The sequence below is a fragment of the Protobothrops mucrosquamatus genome, unplaced genomic scaffold (assembly GCF_001527695.2).
Source record: "Protobothrops mucrosquamatus isolate PMUCROS unplaced genomic scaffold, P.Mucros_1.0 scaffold_247, whole genome shotgun sequence".
Classification (NCBI taxonomy): Eukaryota; Metazoa; Chordata; class Lepidosauria; order Squamata; family Viperidae; genus Protobothrops; species Protobothrops mucrosquamatus.
The window spans coordinates 438,969-454,990 of record NW_015386323.1 but is presented as its reverse complement, the minus strand read 5'-3'; the positions used below and the strand labels follow the sequence as shown (position 1 = coordinate 454,990).

At 37.1% G+C, this 16,022-nt stretch overlaps 1 protein-coding gene across 1 annotated transcript in view; it reads left to right on the top strand.

The window, feature by feature from the left end:
- Nucleotides 1-9,893: 9,893 nt before the first annotated feature.
- Nucleotides 9,894-16,022, top strand: part of WIZ (WIZ zinc finger) — a 54,063-nt gene continuing 47,934 nt past the window's right edge. Inside the window, exon 1 of the mRNA XM_029287115.1 lies at nucleotides 9,894-10,276. Coding sequence (XP_029142948.1) covers nucleotides 9,901-10,276 — 376 coding nt within the window. The 5' untranslated portion in view covers nucleotides 9,894-9,900. The remainder of the gene's footprint in view (nucleotides 10,277-16,022) is intronic.

Genomic DNA, 16,022 nt, shown 5'->3' with positions numbered 1-16,022 from the left:
TTACATTGAAATACAGTAGACTCACACTGAACTGGGCTGCACGCAGTGATGGGATTCAAATATGTGAACAACCGGTTCTCCTCTGTGTGGATGCCGCTTCCAGAAGTCTATTCTGGATCTGGGTAACAAAAACTTAGCTACCGGTTCACTGAATCCCACCACTGGCTGCACAGTCCCAATTTCTACATCTCATTTCATGTAGTAAAATCTCCTGAGAAAAACAAATAGGAAAGAAGGGAGATGATCTAATTTTCTGGGCGGGGGGGGGGGGAAACCCCACACACCTTCCAATCTCTTCGGAAAGTTTCTAATCCCGTTATCTTCCTCATTAACACTGCTTGGCTGGCTGGCTATGCAGAACGGGTTGCGAAGTCCTGCCTGAGTGATTTTTGAACATATGTACTTGTGCTGGGAAAAGCGTGGGGATGCGTCAATCATCTCAATCCACGTGTATTCTTCTCGCAGACGGCTTCCTCGAGGCGATCCCTCCTCTCAGGTTGGCTAGCCTTCTGAAAAAGCGCACAAGTCTGCAGCCGACAGTTCTTCCTGCCCCGACTGTGGCATCTTCAGCGGCGCTTTTGGTTCCAGAGAGGCGCGCGGCAGAACACGGCTGAGGTCAGACGGAGTAAGTAGCCACGAAATTAACTTCCCGCTTCTTGGCTTCTTTCGCTCAGCCCAGATTTGCGCCACGAGTAAATGCGAGTCAGGCTGGAGATTTCGACCACGTAAAGCGATTGCGTCGCCCAGGTTTGGAGGCGGAGGAGTCTGGACACCTGTCCGGTTCCCTCCTTTCCTCCCGATTACCATCTGCCTTTGCATACAAAGTCGCTCCGCCCCGGCTCGCTTTTCCGGGGACGGGGCGCCTTGCAAAGAAGCCGCCTTGCCACCGCGAGGAGCATAAGCTGGCTTCCACGGCCCCCCTGGCGACGCCGGATCCCTGGCTGAGAGCCGGCCCCGGGCCTCCCGTAGAATGGAGCCCGAGGCCCTTACCTTGCCCCGGCCAGTGACGTCACCCGCGAGCCAGAGGGGAGCGTCTCGCCTTGCTTCTCCCAACATGGCGCTGCGGCCGTTTTGTGTTGCTATAGACGCTCTGTGCCTGCGACTCTAAGGAAGAGGGGTGGGGAGGCGGTCGGATCAGCCTAGGCAGCTGGGCTGGCCGGGTAGGGAGGAGAGGAAAAGGGGGGAGTTCGTGGGACGGAGCGGGAGGGGGATTTAAAGGAGCCATGTCCCCGGCGCGACAGCCTCGGCTGCTGTTGCTGCTGCTGCTGTTGCTGCTGGAGAGGCCGGAGCCGGGCGGGGGATCGAAGAGGAAGGGACGGCAGCAGTTCTGCCCGAGCGAAGCAAACCAGCCGACCCAGCCCTGAGCGCCCGGGGGGGTGGCAGAGGCGCGGCCCCCGCCACAGGATGGTGAGTGTGGCCCGGGAGGCAGAGCGGAACCGGGAAGAAGGACCTGGCCGGAGGGGATGGAGCCAGGAGGGAGCCAGGAGGCGGTGCTTCGAGGGGGGGGGGACAAGTGACAGGGAGGCGAGAGTGTGCCCGTAAAACCAGTCCTGCTGTCAGGGAGGTGAGTGGCAGGTAGGCCACGGGCGGGGTGGCGGGTCCGGCTCCTTTTAACCAGGGGCGCGCGGAGAGGGTGGACGGCTCCTGCATCTGCGTTCACACGGGGCAAATGACAGGTCCCGTGGAGGCTGGTCGGGGACAGCAGAGAAGCTGGAAGAGTCGAGGAGGTTGGGAGGTCACTTCAGACAGGACAGGTGCAGGGGAAGGGTGAGAATGGCCCTGCAGGGACTCAGCGGTTCATGAGTGTTGGACCCCTGAATGTAGCCATTGGCGGTAAGATTTGGATGGTGGTGATGAAAGGTGTGAACGGGTGTCTGTCTGTCTGTCTAGGTTCTTCACTGAGGGAGTAAATTCACATTCCTCTTGGATGGGAGAGCATAACACCATCCAGGTGGGTGAAATAAATTGTCCAGGATAGGGGATTATTTCTATGGTGATTTACTCCTGGGCAAAGTTCTTGCAAAATTTGAAGTTGTTGCATCTGAAAGGGGTGAGCCTCAACTAGCTCAAAACAATTGGACTGTTTCTCTGTTCTGGATAATGGACATGGCTTGTGGCTGATAATAGGCATGGCCTGTGTAAAATGTATTTTTCTTAAGATTGCAGTCTTGTGTCCAATTTGGTGGCAGTATTCAGTTGAACTCAGTGGGAACTGCTTCTTAGTAAAAATGTGTAGAATTATTCTTTTAAGGTTCCTATCACTGAAACTGGCTGCTCATTTGGCATGTTTTTTTGATCAAGCAGTTTACTCGGGTCTTACCTGTGAAACAATTACAACAGGCACACAGTACCTAGGCACACAGTCTTAAACCTATTTATGTGGAAGAAAATACATTTGAAAACATAGGGATATACTGGATCCTCAGGCATATATTCTTTATTATGGATTCTTTGATTCTATAACTTGTGAGAAATATTTCCTGTTAAATTCTTACATAAAACTCACATTATCCAAATCCTGCTTGTGTTTGAAATAAAGCAGCATATGTCATACTTTGAGATCTGAGTTTTCTGAGTGAGGCTAGGAAGTATCTAATAGGATGCTGAAAGGGACACAGAGCAAGTCATATCAAAATTGTGATGAAATGAATCTTAACTCATCAGTGAGGATAAATGCTATGTTTAAATTGTTGACAACTGAAATTGTAACCTAATCACTATTTTGAGGAAGAAAAAGAGAATATTATTAAATATTCTAGGCACCAATGATATTAGGAATAGGTTTATAAAAAGGCCATGTTTATCTTTAACAATCCCTTTTCTATTTCCTTCACTTAGAGGTTCTTCCAAATATTGATCTGTAATTGTCTTGCCAGTTCACAAAATTTTAATGGAATTTAAATAAAACTGGCTTCCAGTGAAAATCCTAACCATTTACCTCTTTCTTCTTATTTTGAATACATGCAAACACACATACACAAGAACACATACATTGTAATAAAGAGAGAATTGGAATATGGATATTGGTAATAGCAAGAGCTATCCAAAGGATGCATCTTTAGCTACATATAACAAGCAGTTTTATAGTTTTGCTTCAAAAAACTATTTTACTGAGTGCTTCGCTGCTGTCTCCTGGATATTAGGAAAAGTTACAAAATGCAGAATTCAAAGGAGACACTTACCATGTTAAAGTACATTAGGTATGTTGACAGTCTGTTCTTAGATATTTCAGTGATACAGTAACTTCAAATATATTATAGCAAAAATAATAAAGAAGCTTTTAATTCTTTAAAAACTTAATAGCATGTTCTGTCAAGTACAGTTAACATTACATCAGCTGTACATGTGTATTTTTGCTCATTTAAACATTTGATATATCAATTGTGTCTCTAGAATGATTATCCAGTAGATGCAACAGACACAGACTCAGAACTTCCCTAATCCTGTAGTCTTAATGCCCATCATAGCATTTTATGGATCATCAGATTTGTTATAATATTCTCAATAGCATTATGTGAAGAAGGCTTTGGAGATTCTTGCCCTTCTATTAACTATAGCTTTAGATTGAATGTGAGTTTCAAAATGTATCAATAAAATACAGTTTAACAAACTACCAGATTTTATTGCTGGTAACTTTCATATCTGCAACAAGCAAAGAAAATTACAATGACTAAAAAGAAATTCTTATATTCATGGAAGAAGCTTTGGCTTTGGCTTAGATCCTTGAGGGAAGGGTTTCTCCCATGCCTCAATATCTCTGAATTTTAAAATCATTTTGGAAGGGTCCTCTGTGAGATAGTTCAGTGATCACTAATGACCACCTGGTCACTAAAGAGTAGGTTTTCTCTATTATATAACAGTTAAGGAATTATTTCCCAGATATGCTTTCCTGTAATTATGTTATTTCTGCTGCAATGATTTAACACTGTCATAATTGTTGGGTTGAGTATATTGTACTTTTACATGTTGTAAACTATTTTTTTATACTGAGGATAACAATCAGGGTTTAGTCAGAACACAGACGTTTTCCCATTCATACATATCAAGTGCGACTTGCCTTAAATAAATTTCAGATTATATGGCTGTTGAAAAACTGATATCCTTGTTGCCTCCTAGTAGTATTTGGTTATGTTTGTCATTTTACTGAATTCTTCATCATAAGATACTATTGAATTAATGAAGTAATGGGAAGTCTATTAAATAATAATTGAAAATTGATTAAGTATATGTTTATATATATCTCCCAGGAATTAACCAAAAGAGAAAGTGTGTTACAACACATTAACGAGAGCTATTTGATATAGCAATTAAGGCATTAAACTAAAAACTGTGACATCCTGAGTTCTAGTCTTGCCTTAGTCATGAAGGTGACTTGAGCTTCCTCGCTTAGCCCTAGGAACAAGGCAAGGGCAAACCACTTCCAAATTCCTTGCCAAGAAAACTGTAGAGACTAGTCCAGGCATCATCAGGACTCGGAATGACTCAAAAGCACAAAGAACAATAACTAAAGAACAATATTTTATTAAACATAAGATACTTGTTTTCAGCTTATTTTTTTTCAGGTAGGTGTTGGTTAAATGTGTATTTGTTGTTTCCAAATCTTTAGTTGCAGCTAAAACAATGAATTTATTTTTTTTAATTAAGGAGCTATTAATACATTTTGAATTCTTCCATTACATTCACCTTTATAATCATACTTCTTATGATTAAAATCGTTGTCAAAGTTTCAAACACAATGCTTCATCTGTTGATTGATAATAGGTATATTATTTCACATACATTCAAAAATAATAAATATGTGGAAATGTTTCTATACCCATATAGGCAATACATACCCTACATGGTGTTAATGAAAGTAGCAAGAAAAGCATGGTCATTCTAAATTTCTCTTTCTGGATATCATTGAAAATCAGGAGAGCAGAGATAGAGGCTTCTGAAAAGTTATGACCTGTATTTGCTAATAATCACTCAGTTCCCTTCTTCACTCATAGCAGGGAAAATATTTACTAAAAACATTTATTGGCAATTCTTTTCCTTCTCTTTGTCATTTCTTTCTTTGCCTTCTATATAGTTGAAATTCAGATTGCAAAGATTCTAAAGAACTGAGATCTAGCGTGACTATGCTATTACTTTTTAAAATAAAAATAGCATTTTATACATGTCAAACTCTTGCACAAATTTTTCTCTTTCATTTACAAAATTCTGATATATCAACAAATACGTACTGTAAAGCAACATATGACAACCTCTTAAGAGGAAGTTATATCTGTATAACTTTGTTATAAGTTCTGGAAGCAGAAGTACAATTTTCTTCCTCATCACTGCAATTTTACGTATACTTTTCTAAGAGTAAATATAATGACACAACTTCAAAATAAACATGCATAAGTTTTGATTTATTTAAACAGCAATGATCATATTACTATTGCAGTATTTTGTGTGGATTATTTTGAAAAATGTCCAAGTAACGGTATTCAAACTATGATATTTTAATTGCTTTCACACTATATTAATACACAGTGTGATTTGTTTGGGTTTTGCTTAGTGTGTTGTATGAAACCAGCTATTGTAGTTTATTGAATAAAGCATGACTTAATATATAAACCCAACCTTAGTATATGGACTGCTGTTGGTTTAGTAAATTATGGTAATAATGCCATTTGGTTTTTGTTGTGTATTTTTTATTTCATGAAAAGCAAGTGATGGTGCTTCTGGTTTACATTTTTGCATTTGCTATTTGCAAGGCTACGGTGGAATAACAAATTGCAGTGTCTTTGCTGTTTTTTAACAGTTGTATCTGAGATAAATTAATTACTCAGAACTCACCAGAATGACTTATTTCATGAGTAAGTGTGCCTTTCTTGTCAAAGATGCACGGCAAGGGAATCCTGGCAGTGTATCAACTTTTCACATTCAGTATGCTGTATGCATCAAACATCAGAAATTAGTGGCCTGTTTTATTTAGTTCTTTGACACAAAGGCCCCAGTTGAAGAATGTTGAAGGTAGGTTAGGGCAACTATGTTAAAAACTAAATTACAGTTTACCATCATTCTGCTGATTACTGCCTTTCTTGAGTAGCATCTTTATAAACAACATTTATAAGGTCAATTTAGGTACTCGCCACAGCAAAGCAGATTGTGAGGAGGCATGTTGTAGAGGCTGTCAACCTTTGGCTGGAGGTCAACGTGTCATTCAAGAACAATTTATATAGAAGGAAGATATAACAAATATGACATCCTGAGGAAACTGTTTGTGAAGTGGTTGTCTTCTGTTTTTACCCACATGCCATGTATGCATATTTAGACAGCCACAGTCTCATTTAATTTCACTTATGAATATCTATCTCCTCCTAGTGGTAACTGTATTTGTTGTTTTTCCACTGGCTTTGGTTCTGGGATGAAATAACCATATTTTCTTGATGCCAAATGAATTGTCTGAATCTTACTGTTTAAGGGAACAATCTGAGTCCAGTAGAACCAGCTGCTATTGTTTGTAGATGTGACAATAGGTGTTACCAATTTCTCTGTTAGTATATTGTTTAAAATGTTTTTCATAAAGAACAATGAAGTACAGCAGTTTTATCCAAAATCCATGTACTCACTAAGGTACTTCCTTACACATTGTGCAGTGTTTATAATGTTTTAATATAACTATGTTTATATTAATAACTTTATTGTTTTTGCACTTTTTTTGCTTCTTGTGAGATGGGCAGTTTTATAAATTTGATAAATAGCAATTTGGTCATCCAAATGTGATAAATGTCCTATAATAGACAAAACACATAGTTTACCCAAACTGTGGCTTGATCACAGCTTATATGACCATCCACAGTAATTTGTCTTTTATCTGCTTCAAGCTAAGCGTAATTTAATGTATATGGGTTCATAAAGTGGTCTATGACTAATATATTTGCTTTTCATTAATTTGCCTGTTTTCATTTTCACCCCTGCAAGATGTACGGTAGTTAATACTTCATATATAATTCAAAGCAAAAAATAGATATTATAAAATGAGAGAGAAAAATTATACTTAAAATTCTAGATCCTATGTACAATTATTTTAAAAATAAGATCTCAGTGGCTGGAATTCTGGGTTTAGTTCTCTTGCTGTGGATGTCCCATTAATAGACTTCTTAGGTTAATAAAAGAGCAGAAGCATTTTTCTGTTTTGTCTATAACTTCTTGAGTACAACAACACATAGGGAATAACTGACTTGGAAATGATATGTTGAATGATAGATTACAAATAGAATATGATTCAGCAAAATTATATAGTTGAAAAAAAGGTAAGTGCATTTTAATTTATATCCATAGAAGTAGGGTAGACCAGTTGGAGGCCAGTTCTGCTTTCCAACCAGCTAAATTAGGAACAGACTTATTGCAACTAAGTATGCTTGAAAGTCAAAGGGATAGCCTACCTAAACTTTAATTCATCCTATTCTTTCAGTGAGAAGGTAAGGAGAGCCAACAAAGGGGAGATAAATAGAGCCTGGGAGAGGAAATTGGAGGGTTGACTCAATGAGGAAGAATCAGCCTTACAGAGTGGAAGAGAAAAAGATGTATGTCTATATTTGTGTGATTAAGGAATAGAATGCATGATTATTTGTATGATAGATGAAGAGAATAGACACGTGTAATATCTTGGAGATATAAAAACAGTGACTAGGTTTACACACTTACCAAATGATAATGTGGCTGGGAGGGGACTGGCTTAGAATTGAGTAAGTCCTTGTTGTCTGTAAACTATTGTTCATGGCTTAGTTATGTGAACATAGCCAATTGTCATATATGTAGGAACTCAGGATAAAGAAACTTGGATGTGAAACAGGTCTGTCTCACTTTCTCCTTTTATTTATTTATTGTTGAACATGATTGTGAAATAATGAGTATATTTGCACTATAGGGTTTGCTGATTTTTGCATTTGAAAGGAAGTAATTTCAAAGTTAATATATTTGGGAAAATTATTTTTAGAAAAAAAAATCCGAGGTGATTTTACAAAATTAGCTACCCTTTTTGAGAAATGATACAAGAAACATGGGATTAAAACAGTGTGCTTGCATTCTAATTTCGCCTGCTTTCCTTTCTAAAAATGAATGTTTTGTTCCAGTACTAAATATTAGCCACAATTCATGCCAGCCATAGCAGCCAGCCATATCATCTTCAAAACTCCAATGGGCTCACAGGCCAAAAAGGTTGGAGGCACTTATCTAAGACATCATGGAATTCCAAATTAAATATAGATATGGATTTTTTATATAAAAAGTTACTTAAATATAATCTCAACAAGTTTTACTTTGAAAGAAGAGTTTATACAGAAAGAAATTATGTCACATGGGCAGTTAGTTTATTTGGGCCAAGAGATAACAGAAATCATGGCAAAATTACACGAACCTCTTATAGTCAGGACGATTGGTCAAGGTGTCTCCTGCCAAATAGAGATTGGCAGATGGTTACTGGAATGCTGACCTGCTGAGTAGAGAATGCCATTCCTAGAAAACCTTGACTGATAGTTATTTTATGGTCCCTTTGGAGTTAGATAGTAAACCTGATTATCTGAAACTCTTTAAAAAGTTTTTTAAGATTGAGTTAACTAATGTTTAATATTATTTATTGTTGTGGCACAGTTTTTTTCGGATTTATTTTGTAGTAAGTTCTGTATATAAAAGAATAGTAAGGAGTTACTTCCCTTGATGTTTTAATTGGTTTGGAATTAATAGACAAATAGAGCGAAGTGTTAAAATATGTATAACATAGGATTTGAGAATTGTCAGCTTGATAACTGTCAGCTTGATAACTTTTGATAACTTTTGCGCCATAATATATCTTCATCTGTGTAATTCAATAAACTCAATATAAATCCTAGGTGTAGGTAGTTTTCTTTATTTGGAGAAAATTGTGTTTTCCTTTTAGGAAATGCATTTTATTGAATTGTACATAGATTGCAATTCTATATTTAATCGTATATAACACAGCTAAATTGAATACTGACTGTCTGTATCTGTAATACAGATTGGTCACATGTTTTAGTGACCAAGAGGTAAGAGCTTCCTGTTTGAGAGTGATATGCTTGCTAGTGCTTTTTTTCTATTTCCCTTCCCATGCATACATACATACTGTATAGACAACTGTCTGTTCATGCATGTCATGTAAGCTTCATATTATACTTTTATTTCAGAATGTGACTTGACGAATTATTCCGCAATAAATAAAATGCAGCTGAGACATACTTCTCATTAATATATTTCTTTAAATACTGTTCTATACACTATATAGAATTTCTGTCACCAATGTGCCACAAATCAAGTTGAAAGCACACTAATACTGTAGTATTCTAACAGTCAAGGCTGCAAAATATGTATGTCATATTCTTGTCTTATGCAGTACATATTAAAGTGGCTTTACTCAAGTCTGCTCTTTATAGGGCAGTATAGCTTGATGCTTGAAGTCAAGTTTGATGCTTGAAATCTCTGACTTCCTTGGTTTACTCCAGCCATATATCAATATCCTCCTGCAGATTCTGATACCTATGTTACAGATTGGCATCTGTGAGTTAAGCTGTCTTACAGGCAAGACAAGGCTGTAAATAAAACATGTTTGACTTGGTGTATATTATTCAAATTTGTTGAACAAAATTCTTTTGTTCTACTCCAGAAATGACCTCTACTCCTAGATAAAAGACATTTGTTCTAAATCACATAATGAATATTTGTAATAGGTACATTAAATTTCAATCAGCATATTTGAAAAGGGACTTGTGTGAAATTCATCCTTCTAAATTATTCTAAACATGAGACATTATGATACCTTTTTTATTATAGGTTGTCTGGCAGTAATTGTTGCAAATCCACCAAAGCCTTGATGTTTGGTTTGTGAAATTGACACAGCGGAATCCACAAGGAATGGAGAAATCGGTTTCCACTGCTTTATCAAAACAGGAGAAAGAGCATGAGGATGATCAAGAAAAAGCTGTGCCAATGACCCTTGTGTCAAACAAAGAGGATCTAATTGCTCTTGAGTGTCCCCAAGGTGAAGCGAGAATTCCTGCTTTTTTTAAAGATGCAAAAACATCTCTTGAGCATACAGCTTTGTTGAGGGCATCAAAGGAAGGGGGGATTGATCTGAAAGAGGCTGTCCCAAATTCTTCAGAGAAACTAGAAGCAATGAATAGAGAGGGGAAAGTGACTGAGATGTGTAGTCATAAAGAGGGTACCAATTTGTTATCCCTGTTCATTCATCAAGATTCAGATGCTGCTTTGGAAGACTCTGAAGTCACAGGTAAGTCTAGTGCTACATAATGGCAGGCTCCATAGGGCTTTATTTCTTGCTCCATAGATAAGCTGCAGTCCAGAGAGCCACCCTGAAATGAAAATGAAAGAATTATCTAACAAGAACAAAATCACAGAAAGATCTAAATGTGATTCTTATGCTGTGGATAATTAGAATAAGGCTGGAAATATGTAACATGGCTGTAGTATGTTTATTTAAGATATACAGGAACAGGATAAAAAATGTATCCTAGTATTAGGGGCACAACTGGACGGTGGAAACCTTTACCTTTTTTTATTAGGAAGCATGGGCATTTTTTGTTAATGATTTCTGCACATGGGGTTGAGTAAACTTTTTCAAGCTGGGGACAACCCTTTCTCTTTGTACCCTGTCTGGGAACATAAAATACAGTATGTGATAGCACTGATGTGGGTGGGATCTAATATTTTGGACTCTTTTTCATAAAGGTGAATTAAGGACCAGAACTGAAGCCTTAAATCTCACAAAAAGCTTGTAGGAAGGAAGTCCACAAAAATGCTTGTGTGCTGTATCTTTTAGATAGAGGGCTAGTCTTGGAGTGTTTTTAGTTAGCAATCCTACAGTCCAGACATCTCATAATTTCTTCTTTAGCTTATGTGCATTGTGTTCATGTAGAAGGTTAAATAAGCGGTGGGAAAACATATTAAGGTTACAGATTTTTTTTTTAATTTCATTTGAAGTAATTGCAGAATAAAAGCCTTGTTTGGACATGTCTCTTGGCTGCATCAAATTGGCACCACATGGTAGAACACTGTGTATGTTTTGTCTCCTAACAAAGGTCTACAGTGAAGCAAGGAAATGTACCCTTAATCAAAACGATTTGAGGTCAGAAGATGTTTAGGAAGTGTAGAAATCCAATACAGGTAGTCCTCGACTTACGACCACAATTGAGCCCAAACTTTCTTTTGCTAAGTGAAACATTTGTTAAGTGAGTTTTGTCCCATTTTACGACCTTTCTTGCCACAGTTAAGTTGAATCGGTGCAGTTGTTAAGTTAGTAACGTGGTTAAGTGAATCCGACTTCCCCAGTATCTTTGCTTGTCAGAAGGGGGTTTGCATAATTCCGGGACACAGGAACTGTCATAACTATGAGTCAGTTGCCAAGCATCTGAATTTTGATCATGTGACCATGAGGATGCTGTAATGGCCATCAGTGTGAAAATGGTGATAAATCATTTTTTTCAGTGCCGTTGTAACTTTGAACAGTCACTAAATGAATTGTAAGTTAAGGACTACCTGTAATTATTTATTATAGAAATAATTATTAATACTGTGATAATAAATACAATATCAAATCTCTTCTGCCCATTGGAGAGTTGTGGTCTTTGAACTTTAATTGTTGTGCGCGATTTCCTTGGAACTCTATAAAATTTCTTTTTCTATGTGTTCCATCAAGCTGAATTATTTTATTGTAAAAAAATATCCCTTTTTCATGATCAATGTAGTTTTTTTGTAACAGTCAAAAACAGTTTTTTCCCCACAGTAATTCATTCTTATGGCAAATATTGTGTGGAATGTATCAGAATTATTAATTTTGGATGTTAAAAACTGGTTACAGTATTATTAACCCTGATCTCTATTATATTTTTATATCTGCTATGATTATTGCTTCTTTGGTACTTAATTATGGTCTGAGAATCCATCCATGGATATTTTTATTTACATATAAGAAAAATGAATGCCTACTCAAATGTTTTCCAAGTGGCATGTCAGAAATAGCTGAATTTAAATATATATATATATATATATACTGTATGTCTTTCTGTTAGCCTGTTTCTTCTTTTTCTTGCCAACTTTGTTAGCTCCTGCTGATCATGAAGAAACAAAGAGAAATATGCAGAGCACTAAAATACATGCTTCCTAAGAAGCTGTGAAATTTCATTAGGCCTCACTCACACATTTCCAAGTTTACCTTTCACAGCCAGAATGACTAAAAGCCATTCTTTTTTTTAGCTAAAAGTTGATATTTGCAGTTCAGTATGTGGTGCACCTGGAAATTGGATCAGAAACCACATATTTTATTTTGGTTTATTATGTCTTTAATGAACATTCTCCTTTCAGCAATATATAACGGTTTACCTCTGACATTTTGTATAGGAAATTGTGTAGGAAACTGCCATAGGTTTTTTTGTCAGAGGTAACTATTGCAAAGGTACTTCTTTCAGAATCCTGACCAATGCACCTGAGATGGCACGATAAAATTCCCACCTAAGCTAATCAGACAAAGTGAAAATTACAGTTGTAGGATACATGTGACAAATTGGCATTTTGAGGAATTAGAAATTGGCCAATTGCCCATTTCTGGCCAATTGCTTATCCAGAAGAACAAGTATGAAATTTATTTATTTAATAGGTTGAGGTGTTTCCTTGCTTGTCTAGAGGCGCCTATTCAGGCTGAGAGTTTGGGGAAGAAAACTTCCACTGGAAGGCTAAATCAACATAAAACATCTTATTATTGAGAGTGGTGTTTTCAGTGAGCAATTTTCTATGATTGTTTTCAGATGATTTCTACAGGTAATCCTCATTTACCAGAAGCCTCCTTCAGTGACCTTTTGAAGTTATGCCAGTACTGTCCCTGAGTCATGTGATTGGCATTACCATCAGAACATAATGTCCTATTGTATTTCTTCCCCTCTCCTGATTTTAGAGCAGAGAGATTGAATAGGAAAGCAATACAAGAAAGTAAGGAAATACATAGTGGAGAATACACATTGAAAGCAATGTGCTGGTGTTTGCAGCTACACAAACGGTCCAGTTTATTCCCCATTGTATGCCTATTTATTCTCCAATCTCTCCCTTCTATGAGGGTGCCAGCAGGAGGTGAGGGGGGGGGGAGAAAAAAACAAAGCAATTACTATAGGTAATTTCTCCTATGCTTGATTTCTTTCCCCTCCCCCAGTGGAAAGTTTGGAGAGGAAAGGACTACAAGAGAGTAATAAGCAGGCATAGTGGGGAATACAGCAGGCTGTTTGCGGAATGCACTTGAAGCTGCCAGTGCCAGTATTGCTTTCACTATGTATTCCCATTGAGAGCTTGCTTATTCTCTTGTAATCCCTTCCTCTCAAATGAATGTAAATACAAATATTGATTCCTTCTTGTTAATTATCCCAGTTCTGGGGTTACTATTCCAAAGGAAGGGAGGGAGGTTAGGAAGTAGGCAAAAGTGAAAAGTGTGAACTGATTATTCTCCATCATCATGCTGAGAAAAGGCGTTCAGGTAAGACAACGCCCCCTCTTGTCAGTTTTGAGCCAGAAAGCGCAGTGACCCACTTACTGTAACAGCTGCTTTGCTTAGTGACAGAGTTGCCAGTCTCAACTGTGGTCACTAAACATGGACTATATTTGGTTAGTAAAATTGCTGACCATACTCTGGAAGTGGATGCCCTGTTCTTGGGATGAGGGAAGAAATTGACATATCCTTGTGTGCATGAAAAGATAGATTGGTTACATTTTTGCTGCTATAATTTTGATGAATGAACTATTTTCTACAACGGTTTCTAAACTTCTGGAGACCATGACCTTGTACTTGTACCTCTTAAGATTTTTTTTAAAAGCTTATTAAAATACATTTATATAATTTTGTAATTATATGGATACAAAGTTAATATTTTGTTAAATTTATGTCTCTCTTTTTAAAATAAACTCTAAATGCAGTGCAAGACGGCTAATCCTGTCTTGCATTAACAGAATTCTTAAGGCTGCTAAAAAACAATGGGCCTCTGTCCCAGTGTAGCTTTTTTGGCCTATGGTGTGTTTGTGATCCTGTTTCTGCTGGTAAAACTGAAGACAAGAAATGTTCTTTTTCAATGTTCATTTTCTGAAAGAGAGAAATAGAGAACAATACTTGAGGTTTGATTTCAATTATTATAAATTTTGCATTGTACTGTAATTTGAGTTACCTGCTGCACCATGTCAAAAGTGTGAAGATCCAAATATCAGCCCAGAAACATATACTTAGCCATATGTTGATCTTTACTGCTACTTTATGTGTTTTGGATACTTGATCTTTACAATGGATTCAGCTTCAGCTTATGGATAGTTGATAGGTTGCTTTTAATAAGCAGTGTTGACATTTCTTTCTACCTGACAGAGTCAAAATACTATTTTTGTAGCCACTGACTTTTAGTTTGTAAATCTCTAGATCAGGGGTCCCCAACTCCTGGGCCATGGACCGGTAATGGTCCGTGGCCTGTTAGAAATCAAGCCTCGCGGCTGGAGGAGAGTGGCAGGTGGGCAAGCGAAGCTTCATCTGTTCTTGCAGCCATTCCCCAGTGCTAGCATCACCACCTCAGATCATCAGGCATTAGATTCCCAATGGAGGTGCACAAACCTTAGTGTAAATTGTGTGTGTGAGGGATCTAAATTACATTGTCCTCCTCCCCGATCGCAATCCATGGAAAAATTGTCTTCCACAAAACTAGTCCCTGGTGTCAAAACTGGTGTTAAAAAGGTTGGGGACTGCTGCTCTAGATGTTTATAAATAAAAAAAAAATCCCTGGAGCTGATCTCAATTCTTGATGACTACATCCATGGAGTTTTCTTGGTAGCATTGGAAGTGTAGTTTGCCATTGCCTTCTTCTTGAATGTTTTTTCCACTTTGTATAACTAGACGATTACCTGGTACCTTGCCTAATTGCACTTATATAGAAGTAAAAATTAATGAATTAAGTAAAATATGTTTCAAAATACCATTAGATTATAGCTTTTGATTTAATGTAAATGATTTGGCTAAATCCTTATATCTTTAAACCCAAGAAGAAATTTGTGTTTCAGTAGGAGAAAAGATAGCAGAGCCTAGGGGTGAAGTGAAAAGGGGAATCAGCTTAGAAGCCCTAGGTAGTCACAAGAGAACTAAGTCTAACCCTCTTGAATCTATTGATCCTTATCTAATTCTAAGCAGGTGCTAAACATTAGTTGAAAAGATTCCTGTGCATAGACCTTTAGCAACAAATCAGATGAATTGAATATTCACATGTGGACCTGGTCTTTCATGCCTTACAGATTTAGTAAATGTAATTCTATAGATGTAAAATACATGACCCAACATTTTGGGTTGTACTCATAGATTTTATAAAGATTATGTTTAGTTAGAAATATTGGCATTGTGGATATTACAATATACAGTAGTAATAATTTTGTAAATATTTCTTTAGGAAATAATTTTTAAGATGTAAATCATTCTAAAATAACTGCTTGTTTGGTGATAGAACAGAAAGTTAAAATGGTCTCATAAATATCTAAATATTCTAGCTATTGAAGCCAGCTTTTAGAATATATTATTCCTAAATCTCTTTTTTATCCTTCTTTTCTTACTTGACACCTATATAGTCCCTAATATCTTTAATGAAAAGAGCAGGACAAGGATTTTATAAATTATAACTAATATTTATATGCAATCATACTCAATATGTGTTTTTTAACAGCAAAGGAGCTTTCCAAAATAAAAGTTGTATAGTTCAGAAATTCAAACTCTTATGTCAGCTAATATAAAAAGTAATTGATAAAAGAATGAGAAATTAATAACATCTCTATATCATAGGAATGAGATCAGTTATCACATTTATATCTCAGACATTTGAAAAATATTTTTTTTACTCTTACAAAAATCCTTTTCAGAATCTCTATTAAAATTTATTTTGGCATATGTAAAATCAAAGATCTGCCATGTTCTAGATCTGTTACCCTCATCAACTATTCCAGCATGGTCAGTGGCAAGT